Source organism: Anoplopoma fimbria, chromosome 24, assembly GCF_027596085.1.
Source record: "Anoplopoma fimbria isolate UVic2021 breed Golden Eagle Sablefish chromosome 24, Afim_UVic_2022, whole genome shotgun sequence".
NCBI lineage: Eukaryota > Metazoa > Chordata > Actinopteri > Perciformes > Anoplopomatidae > Anoplopoma > Anoplopoma fimbria.
Genome location: NC_072472.1, coordinates 1249299 through 1260542, shown reverse-complemented (window position 1 = coordinate 1260542; position 11244 = coordinate 1249299). Strand labels below are relative to the sequence as shown.

At 37.8% G+C, this 11244-nt stretch overlaps 1 protein-coding gene and 3 non-coding genes across 4 annotated transcripts; 2 read left to right on the top strand and 2 right to left on the bottom strand.

Annotated features, from left to right (window-relative positions):
* Positions 1 to 1461: 1461 nt before the first annotated feature.
* trnas-uga (transfer RNA serine (anticodon UGA)) lies at positions 1462 to 1543 on the bottom strand. The gene has a single exon. It is a non-coding gene; the product is annotated as a tRNA-Ser (tRNA).
* A 366-nt stretch (positions 1544 to 1909) lies between these two features.
* Positions 1910 to 1981, top strand: trnaa-cgc (transfer RNA alanine (anticodon CGC)). Its single transcript has one exon. It is a non-coding gene; the product is annotated as a tRNA-Ala (tRNA).
* A 1241-nt stretch (positions 1982 to 3222) lies between these two features.
* Positions 3223 to 3295, bottom strand: trnav-uac (transfer RNA valine (anticodon UAC)). The gene has a single exon. It is a non-coding gene; the product is annotated as a tRNA-Val (tRNA).
* A 1713-nt stretch (positions 3296 to 5008) lies between these two features.
* zgc:152891 (uncharacterized protein LOC767741 homolog) lies at positions 5009 to 11024 on the top strand. Its single transcript, XM_054626528.1, has 14 exons — positions 5009 to 5164; positions 5286 to 5532; positions 6088 to 6169; positions 6326 to 6415; positions 6508 to 6623; positions 6737 to 6909; positions 6997 to 7140; positions 7316 to 7519; positions 8360 to 8446; positions 8540 to 8709; positions 9386 to 9501; positions 9635 to 9735; positions 10272 to 10445; positions 10842 to 11024. The coding sequence occupies exons 1-14, from the start codon at positions 5009 to 5011 to the stop codon at positions 11019 to 11021; spliced, it is 2040 nt and encodes a 679-aa protein (XP_054482503.1). The 3' UTR covers positions 11022 to 11024.
* Positions 11025 to 11244: the final 220 nt, after the last annotated feature.

Genomic DNA, 11244 nt, shown 5'->3' with positions numbered 1-11244 from the left:
GGAGTACAAACTCCCGAGGACGCGAGGACGCAGTACGTCATTACGTCATTACGTCATTCTGCAATCGGAACAGCAGCGAACTTGATGACGTCACCAACTCAGCTCGTCGGTCCCGCCTACTCCGGTTATCTTCAGTCGTATATATTGACAATAAAACGAAATATGATATAAAACACAACCCTGCCTTTTTTCGTTTTCATTTAGAAAATATTAAAATATTAATATGTATATGTTTTGTGTTACATCTGCATATAATAAAACGCCAATGGCGGGAAAAAGGTTGTTGTGGTTAAGGTGGCCGCTGGTGATCAAATGAATGAATGAGGACAAACTAAATCAGACATTAGACATTAGACAATTAGATACAATTATTAAGAATTATTAATGTGTCTAATGTGTCATATGTCTCCAGCTGTAGGACACCTCTGGTCATGCTGTTGGTGGAATGGAACTACCCTGAGCCTTCCTCGCTGCACTTATTGTATTCGTATTCGTTTACTGCACTTATCCTATTCGTAGTAGTTTGTAGCACTTATTATATTCGTATTAGTCTGTTGCAATTATTGTTTTCGTAGTAATTTGCCTCTGCACTATACTTTTGCTCTGGTTTATGCTTTAAGATGCTTGTTTAAGAAAGGAGATGCACTTATGACTTCTGGTGACTAGTAGTTCTCTTGAATACCTATGTTGAATACACTTCCTGTAAGTCGCTTTGGATAAAAGCGTCTGCTAAAATGTACTAATGTAATGTAATGTAATGTAATATAATGTAATGTAATAATGTAATGTAATATAATATAATAATAATATAATATAATATAATGTAATATAATGTAATATAATATAATATAATATAATGTAATATAATATAATATAATGTAATGTAATATAATGTAATAATAATATAATGTAATGTAATGTAATATAATATAATATAATGTAATATAATGTAATATAATGTAATAATAATATAATATAATGTAATAATAAATATAATATAATGTAATGTAATAATGTAATGTAATGTAATATAATATAATATAATGTAATGTAATGTAATAATATAATATAATAATATAATATAATGTAATATAATGTAATATAATATAATATAATATAATGTAATATAATATAATGTATAATAATATAATGTAATGTAATATAATATAATATAATAATAATATAATATAATATAATATAATGTAATGTAATAATATATAATAATATAATGTAATTTAATATAATATAATGTAATATAATGTAATGTAATTATTGTTTCATCATCGTATAAAGGCCTCACAACAAACACATGATTTCATCTCATAATCTCACTGTAACTCATCTGCATGATTTCATATACTGCTTATATAAAAAATATCAATACATACACGTATTATGTATAGTATAAATACTATATATACATATATATAATAAAACATAAGGTAAAAAGTGACACATGTCCGCTGCGAGCAGGGTTCGAACCTGCGCGGGGAGACCCCATTGGATTTCAAGTCCAACGCCTTAACCACTCGGCCATCGCAGCTTACGTCATCAGTGGGAACAGAGGTCCTATTTGTGGCGGAAGCGGGATTACCAAAATAAAGGGAAAAAGGGAAAGTATAATATTTTAGTAATTTGATGTTTTACTGACTTCAGAGCATTGTAATTATTATATTATTTTCATTTAAACAAAGTAAAAACAAATAGTTGATGAAGTCAAATTAATATAAAAGCCAGAATAAAAGGAATGTGTTGTTATTAGTTGTTTATTCAACAGGACTACAATAATACATCAGCTATGAAATCAAAGAAACATTAATGAAGAATCTTGTTTTGTGCTTTTTTACAGAAAAAATAAAATAGGTTTGTTATTGTTAAATAATAAACTCTGGTTGCAGAATGAACCAATGGGGATGTAGCTCAGTGGTAGAGCGCGTGCTTCGCATGTATGAGGCCCCGGGTTCAATCCCCGGCATCTCCATTTTACATCCGGGCACATGATGGGAACAAAGCTCTAAATGTCCTGTTGAATATACGTTTTGACTTAAGTATCAATAAATAAATAATAAATAGAATAATTTCTAAATGTGTGGATGAATACAGGGATAAACAGATAGAAGCATAAATGCCAAAATTAAATGAATAAGTAAATATAGGATTTAATAAATTAATGATTAAGTGAATATAGGATACAAGAAATAAATGTATGAATACAGAAGTAAAAAATAAAAATAAAAAAGTAAATATAGGATTTAATAAATAAATATTTTAATGAATATAGGATACAAATAAATTCAAAAATGTATGAATACAGAAGTAAAAAATAAAAATAAATAAGTAAATATAGGATTTAATAAATGAAATTTAAGTGAATATAGGATACAAAAATAAATGTATGAATACAGAAGTAAAAAATAAATAAGTAAATATAGGATTTAATTAATAATTGTATAAACAAATATAGTATTCAATAAATACTTGTATAAATAAATATAGGATCAAATAAGTATAAGTAAAATAATTAAATAATAAATAAATGCTGAAATAAAAAAATACATGTTTAAATACAGATACAAAAAATAGAATAGACTAAATAAATAATTGCTTAAATAAATAAATCATAATGATTTATCTTTTATAATAATAAATAAATGCTGAAATAATAACTAAATACATGTTTAAAAAATACAAAAAATGAATAAGTATTAAAATGAATAAATAAAAATAAAAATAAATGGTAACAATAAATACATGTTTAAAAAAATGAATAAGTATTAAAATGAATAAATAAAAGTAAAGGGTAACAATACACTTTATTTAACTAAACTAAGCAGCCATGTGGCGTTCACTGCTTTGGCACACGGACATAGAAATGTATACATAAATAAATGTAGGTGAACAAAAATGTAGAAATTGATACATAATATTTATTTCTTTATGTTCTCTTTAATTTTCAACTTTTATTTATTTATGCCTTCATTTATTTAATTCCATATTTATTTCAGCATTCATATATTTATTATTTAATTTAACATTCATTCATTATTTTATTCATTTTAGCATTTATTTAATTATATATTTATTTCAGCGTTTATTAATTACTTTATTTATTTATTTTAGCATTAATTGATTTCAAAATTCTTATTTATTACTAATGCATATATTTATCAATGTATTCACATTCAAAAACACAACAAAGAATACAGAAAAAGATAAAAATCGTGGTTCCACTGGGGCTCGAACCCAGGACCTTCTGCGTGTAAAGCAGACGTGATAACCGCTACACTATGGAACCCGGATGCTGAGCTGAACATGGGTATGATTTATAAACACTCCCATAAAGCAGACAGGTGCTCAGTGTTACCTGTAGGTAGGCTTACAGGTGTTCTAGTGGGCGGGGCTTTAAATAAAGAGAGGTGCTTTGTACCTGCAGCTTCACCTCTAACAGCTCAGAGAGGAGTCGTCGCTCTGCAGGTTTGTTTCTCAAAGGTTTCTGTTTAAGAATAGTCAATGCAGTAGAATACTTATTTAAAATGTTGTTTTTATTCATTTAATTCAATTTAACACGTATTAAAATGAATTAATATCAACATTTATTTGGTACGGATGTCATTTTAGTTTTATTTCTATCTCTTATTACTACTTTCACCCTTAAATAACATCAAGTACAAGAATATTTCATATGTTTTATGTTATTTTATTCACAGTTTTTATATTAATTTATCTGTTACATATATTTTTGGTCAATTTGGCAGTGAAATTCCTTTATTCTTAAATATGTTATGTTTAGTCCAGAGTATGAATATTGACTATACTAATACCACAATTAAAACTCACCTTGTGTATTTCATGTTTAAATGTTAACCAGAATCTCTCTAGACGCACTAGCTTCATTTATTTATCAAAAGCTCGATGACATCCACTATTGGAGAGACTAAGGGTCAAAGGTCACAGCAGGCTGACATGGCAGATATCTTAGAATATTGTTTCTTTTTAGGTTTTATACTGTCTCGTATGTAGTTAAATGAAGTGTTATGAGTCTTAATTTACTTTGTAGATAAAACAGTCATGCAGAGAGTTAACAAAAGCTTTGATTTTATCATTAAAAAAATAATAACTAAAAAAAGCAAATTAAAGAAAACAGTTGTCATGTTGCAAATATCTGCTCTCCCTGCTTTAAAACAGACGCTGCAGTTTCCTCCTGCATTTTAATGTAATTAAATATATATATATTTTACGACCAAATCATTCCTAGACGACATTTCCAACTCTATAACTTATGTTCAGCTCACCTGAACAAACACATATTATGATTAAATTTGTCAACATGCACGTAAACAATCCAACAAATATAGTTTTCAACAATAAATAAGAATTCAATTAATATTTACTGTAACATCTGCTTACAAAAACAGGATCTATAATAAGTTTCAAAACAGACTGAAGAAATATTCAATGTATGTTTAGTTTTAAAAACATGTCCTCCTATTGGTTAATAACTGAACAGAGCCACGTTGATGTCTCCATTTATAATGTAAGTAAAATGGACAAAAAGCTTTTTATTTGCTCCCTGACAGTTTAACTCAAAACAGGAAGTCCCCTCGTAAGGAAAACCAATAAAAGAAGGAAGTGACCTTTCAGATAAAAGAATGCAGTGTAGTTTTTCTCTGAGTGAGCCTCATTGGACACGACGCCCACGCTAACGCTAACGCTGTCGCTCATTTCCAAGTCAAATATCAGAGGGATAAACAAATGAGCTGTTATCAAAACCAGCAGGAGGAAGATTTACACGGAATACATTTTATAACACAATATAAAAAAAGGGGTTTTCTAGCAGCAGTGTGTTTTACTATTGGTAGGCAAAACAACCTACAACCTCTCAGTTATGACGTCATGCTAACAGACTGAGGCTAAAGCTAACAGGTCCAAGGTCATGACATCATGCTAACAGACTGAGGCTAAAGCTAACAGGTTCATAAAGTCAGTCCCCCTGTCGTCACCAGCTGTGATGGCATCCTGTCAAGAGTTTGAGGTCACTGTCCACACCTCACCTGGTCCCACCTGTGGAACCTTCAACCGCCTGTGGCTCAACCTGATTGGCTCTCAGGGGGAGACCCCGCCCATCAGTCTGAGCGAGGGCGACCATCATCTCCTGCCCGGGTCGGTGAGTTTCATCATGGAGATCCAACACCAACAGAGCAGTTAGTGACTCTTTTAAATGTTCTTTTCACAGAGTGTGTGACAGAATATTTATGAATGACGATCTCTTCCTCGTGTCCCGACAGTCCTGTCTGGTTCGGGTCCAGGCCGACGTTCCTCTGGGTCGTCTGGTTCTGGTCCGACTTCGTCTGGAGGCTCTGACCGGATTCCCCGACCTGGACTGGCACTGCAGTCGGGTGGAGGTCCGCAGGCTGGAGGACGGGCGAGGTGGGACGGGGGCGGGGCCTGAGAGGGATCCACAGGTACAGGTGTTCCTGTGTGACCGGTGGCTGCGACCAGCAGAGGGCGACGTGGAGCTGAGGAGCGGGAAGTGTAAGCTAGCTTTAAAAAGTTACTTTAAAAAGTACTGTACTTGTACATGAGTATTAATAATCTAATGGTAGAATATATAACAGTAGAACTGTCACAGTTTTAATACTTCAACTACATTTGACTGATTAACTGACATAATTTTGCTGAAGGAACATTATACTGTAACAAAGTATTTCACTGTGTAGTATTAGTACTTTTACTGTGACAGAGTGTTTGTACAGTGTGGTAGTATTTTTACTTTGTGGTATTCATACTTTTTTTTACTTTAACAGAGTATTTCTACTGTATGTGTATTAGTACTTTAAGCGTAACAGAGTATTTTTAATGATGGTATTCATACTTTTACTGTAACAGAGTATTTTTTACTGTGTGTTATTTGTACATTTAGCGTAACAGAGTATTTTTGAAGTGTGGTTTTAGAACTTTAAATGGCAAAAGATTATTTGTACAGTGTGGTTTTAGTACTTTCATTGTAACACAGTATTTTTAACTGTGTGGTATTAGTACTTTTACTGTAACAGAGTTTTTTTTTTTTATTCCTCTATTCCTGTCCAGTGTGTTTTCTGAAGGACGAGACCGAAGAGAAGTTGAAGCAGCAGCGACTCAAACAGCTGCAGCTTCAACAGAAGCTCATCAGGTAAAAAAACACAAACAGACATATTTGATATTTTCACAAAATGTCATGATCTCTGCCAAGAAGTTAAACCCAAATCTGTGAGAAAATGTAATTGTGTGAAACAGTTTTAATGCACGACAACAAACTCTCCGCTCTCTTCTTCTGTTGATATTAAAGATGGCGAAAGTTTGTCGACGGCGCTCCACAATGTGTCGACATGAACAGTCTGTCTGAACTCGGGCCGAACCTCAGCTACACACACAAGAGGTGAAGTCACACACTTATAAACTGAGGTCTGCTCACAAACACAAATATAGACAGATGTGGGATATGAGTTGTGTTTGTTTCTCCGTCCTCAGTTCAGCCGCTAACGTTCACTATCTGAAAGGCTTTGCCGGCCGACTGGAGGCCTGGTCGAGTTTCACAGAGCTGGAGACGGTTTTCGCCCACATCGGAAACCAGAACAACATCGCCTGTAAGAAACAAAACGAGATCATCACACTGTGAAAAAACACGCCCACCAGAGGGGAAAATAATCTATAATCCATAAAACAGGGTCTCAGATTAACAGGCTCTCTTCTCTCTCAGGGTTCGTTAAGACTCACTGGATGGAGGATTGGTACTTTGGCTACCAGTGTCTGAATGGCTGTAACCCTCTGATGCTGCGTCAGACCCGCCTCCTCCCTCCAAACCTGTCCGTCACCTCTGACATGCTCCGCCCCTTCCTGCCCGGAGGCTCCTCCCTCGAGCAGGAGCTAGAGGTGTGCATGTTGCTCTTTGACCTCCAGCTGTTGCCAGCTGTGCCCTTTAACACAGCTGCTCTATCTTGATGTTCTCTGATGTGACAGAGGGGGAACGTTTACCTGCTGGACTACGAGGTTCTGGACGGCGTCCCGGCCAACGTGATCAACGGAAAGCAGACGTACCTGTCCGCCCCGCTGTGCCTCCTCCACCTGAACCGACAGGGACAGCTGATCCCCATCGCCATCCAGGTGAACTGCAGGTGTTGTGATTCAGGTGATGCCGCTGCAGAACAGTGTGTTTTCTCATTTTCTGCTTTTAGTTTAGTTATAACATGTGGCATACAATGGAAGACTCAAATCAAATACAAGTACCTTTAAAATATGGACTTGCACAGTACTTGAGTAAATGTACCTTCATCTTCAGCTGCAGCAGACTCCCGGCCCTCAGAACCCAGTCTTCCTGCCCTCTGACCCCGGCTGCGATTGGCTGCTGGCTAAGATCTGGGTTCACAGCGCGGACTTCCAGTGTCACCAGTTGGCCTCCCACTACCTGAGGACTCACATGCTGGGAGAGCTGTGCTGCGTGGCAACGCTGCGACAGCTTCCAGAGCCGCACCCGCTGCACCAGGTCGACAAACTCACCTCACCTACATTTTGAAATGCTGAAAATAAAGCTGATCACACTGCAGATAACAGAAAACATTGATTTGAGCTTTAGGTTTAGGTTTAATTCACCTAAAAATGCAGCCCAGTCTCCAGGAACAATGCTGACATCGTTTGCTTCTGTAAACCACGGACACGTTGACTTTAGTTTTAGAATTTTGTCAGGTTTTTGAGTAACGTTGTTGAGTTACGTAGTTACGTTGTTGAGCTTTGTTTTTGAGTTATGTTGTTGCATTCCATTGTAACGTAACATTGTTGAGTTATGTTGTTGAGTTGTGTTGGTGAGCTTTATGTTTTCGGTTATGTTGTTTAGTTACGGTAGGGTGTTACGTTGTTGAATTGGATGTTGAGTTACATTGTTGAGTAAAGTTGTTGAGTAAGTATAACGTTGGTAAGCTACGTTGTTGCTTCATTTTCAGAGAAAATAATGTAAAAGCCAACGTACACGACCTGCTCAGCATCAAACAGCAGACAGTCTCAGTTAGAGACTAGCTGGTGAACATAGTGGAGCATTAAGCAGCTAAAGAGACAGATATTTCCCTCAGGAGGTGGTGGAGACCAAAAACAGAGCTAAAAGAGAGAATATTGGACTCACATTTATCAGGTGACACAAACACAAAAACTCTTAATGAATCATCATGTTGGTCTATAACTGTGCAACTAAGTATTTGACTGAACTGGTTTGATGATGGGAAGAGATTTAACTCAAACCCAAGTTCTCACCCAAAGTTTCTTCAACATTAAAATGTTGTTCGTTGGCATGTTTTTTATTTATTTCCTCTGATTGGCTGTTTTTTGTGGACAGTTGCTGATGCCCCACGTCAGGACGTCACTACAGATCAACTTCCAGGCCCGAATGTCGCTGCTGGCTGCTAACGGCGTGTTTGATAAGGTTCGTCATCAGCTGTAACAGAAGTGCTAAAGATGGCGGCGTGGAGACCGGTGTGGTGCAGTTATCTGTTGTTGTGTCGTCTGGTTCCTCCAGGCGGCGGGTTCTGGTCTGGAGGCGTTACCTGTCCTCCTGTCCCGGGCGTCAGAGAGGATCCGTTATGATTCTCTGTGTGTCCCTGACGACCTGATGCTCCGCGGCGTGGACAAACTGCCTCAGAGCTACTACGCCCAGGACGCTAGGAGAGTCTGGGACGCACTGAACAGGTAAACAAACACACCTCCACCAGGTGATCAATACGGCTGGACCACTGTGTCTGACACAGATGATTAAACGCTTCTCCTTCACCTCCTGCCTTTTAAAAATAAAATCCGGTCTTCAAAGAACACAACTTGGTTGGAAAGATAGTGAAAAGTTCCACAGCTCTCTGACAGTCTAATGGCCTTTTGATTGATTTGATTGGCTGCCTGGGTAAAGTGTGACATTTGACGAGCAGGGTGACTCCGCTCCTGGCACCATCTTCAATTAACAAAGTGACCATATAAGGACTGAGGAGGAGTGACGTAGAGATGCCGTATACGTCTCTGGTGTCGACCTGTCAATCAGTGTGTAGCCCCGCCCTAAAGCATCCCCTGCTTTATGGTCTGTTTGACTCTAAATGGAGCATCATTTACTAAATGAACATCATGCTGTATTGAAGAAGACTTGAAACTAGAGATTGAGACCATAAACTCATGTTTACAATGTTTACTGAGGGAATAAATCAAGAGAGAAGTAGAGTCATTTTCTCATAGACTTCTATACAACCAGAGGAGTCGCCCCCTGGTGGACAGGAGAGAGAATACTTCACTTTTCAGAACCGTGTGTGTGTGTGTGTGTGTGTGTGTGTGTGTGTGTGTGTGTGTGTGTGTGTGTGTGTGTGTGTGTGTGTGTGTGTTGCAGGTTTGTGGTCGGCTGGGTGGATCTGTATTACAGTGGAGACGATGAGGTGCAGCAGGACTCCGAGCTTCAACACTGGATCACCGACATCAACACTCACAGCTTCACCCACAGCTCAGGTGTTTGTTTGTTTGTTTGTTTGTTTGTTTGTTTGTTTGTTTGTTTGTAACAGAGACAGGTGATCAGCATTCTGTCCCCTGATGATGACGTAGAGAACAAACAGAGGACAAACTGTCTCCTCTCGTCTTCCAGGTTTCCCTCCGTCCCTCCAGACCAAAGTAGAAGTGTCCACGTTCGTCACCATGATCATCTTCTCCTGTTCGGCTCTTCACGCTGCTGTCAACTTCTCCCAGGTGGTGACCTACAGGACGCTCACACGACTAAAACAAGGACGTTAAAAGATACTTTTCAGACACACAAACAGTTTTTTTTAGGTTTCTGAAGTCTAAATAAGTGAAACAAATGTTCTCATTTCACTTTGAAACAGTCAGAACCTCAAATTAGTTTTTGTGTTCACTATAAATATAAAGAATTTGCAGTAATCGACTGTCAAAATCCCTCTATTAGAGCTGAGACTCCACTTAATTTTTTTAATGAACCATATTTTTGGGATATTTGACATTTCCTTTAAAGGAGTCCTCCAAAGTTTAAAAAAGAAAAGGATCAAAAGTCGTAGCAGCAGAGGTGAGCAGCAGGTTTCACTTCCTTCTGACTGAACACCGCCTTCGACCGACGCTGACTCAAGTGACATCACTCGAGGATGTTCATCAGACGTGTCATCAAAACTTGTGCAGAAGAACTCCACGTCACCTGGAGACTCTGACGGTTTAAGATATTATCAACAGGTCTCTGACTTTTGTCCTCACTCCTCTCTCTTTGTCTCCTCCAGCTGGACTTCGCTCTCTGGATACCGAACTATCCGTCCTCCATGTTTCGTCCTCCTCCGCAGGTCAAAGGCTCGCTGAGGACGGAGGACGACATCATGTCCTTCCTGCCGGAGGTGAACTCCAGCTGTCGAATCCTGTCGGCGCTGACGCTGCTGTCGCAACCCGCCATTGACTTTGTGAGGCTCCACCCCTTAGGCTGTTCTCATGAATACCTTTGAAGATTAATTAAACCTAACTTAGTATTTTTGCATATTTTCCTAAACCTAACTAAGTTGTTTCCTGTGAAGACGGAAGTTTATTTTGAAAAGTATTCATGTAACGAGCTGAAATTGAAAAACGACAACTACCCTGCTAGAAATCAATCAACTTTTATCTTATTTTGTCTTCTCAGTGATCAACAAACATGACGATGTTAACGTAGCATGCTAACATGCTAAATGTAGGCAGATTGTACGCTAACATGCTACATCGTAGCACGTTAACCGGCTGACTGAATTCACGTTTATCTACCGAACGTTTGTGTGTTGTGAACTAAGGAGGAAGTGAGCTCCTGTGTGTGTCGCCCCCTGCAGGTTCCTCTGTGTCACTACAAGGAGGCGGTCTTCAAAGACGACGCCCACCGCGGGCTGGTGGAGGCGGTGCAGGCCGACCTCAGGGCCATTTCTGATGACATCACGGACCGCAACAGCCAACTGGAGCTGCCGTATCCTTACCTCTGTCCTGGACGCATCGAGAACAGCGTCGCCATTTAAATCTTCTTCTTCTACATCGTCCAAAAACTGCGATTGTCTTTGAAGAGACATTATATTCCAGATTAATCGGGTCCATTTTGTTCCTCATATACTCCACAAGATCAGTTTGTTTTTTAACGTTTTACTCATTTGTTCATGGTTTAATGTCATATTTATGATTCACACGTCTTTCAAATCAAAACAAACACCTTCACTTTCACACATTCATCTGCATTCAGATGTG

Excerpts from the sequence above, each read along its gene's own strand:
- zgc:152891 (XM_054626528.1), top strand. The coding sequence starts at position 5,009 with ATGGCATCCTGTCAAGAGTTTGAGGTCACTGTCCACACCTCACCTGGT. Across the intron at positions 7,141-7,315 it reads TGATCCCCATCGCCATCCAG|CTGCAGCAGACTCCCGGCCC; the intron begins GTGAACTGCAGG and ends CTTCATCTTCAG. Across the intron at positions 7,520-8,359 it reads AGCCGCACCCGCTGCACCAG|TTGCTGATGCCCCACGTCAG; the intron begins GTCGACAAACTC and ends TTTTGTGGACAG.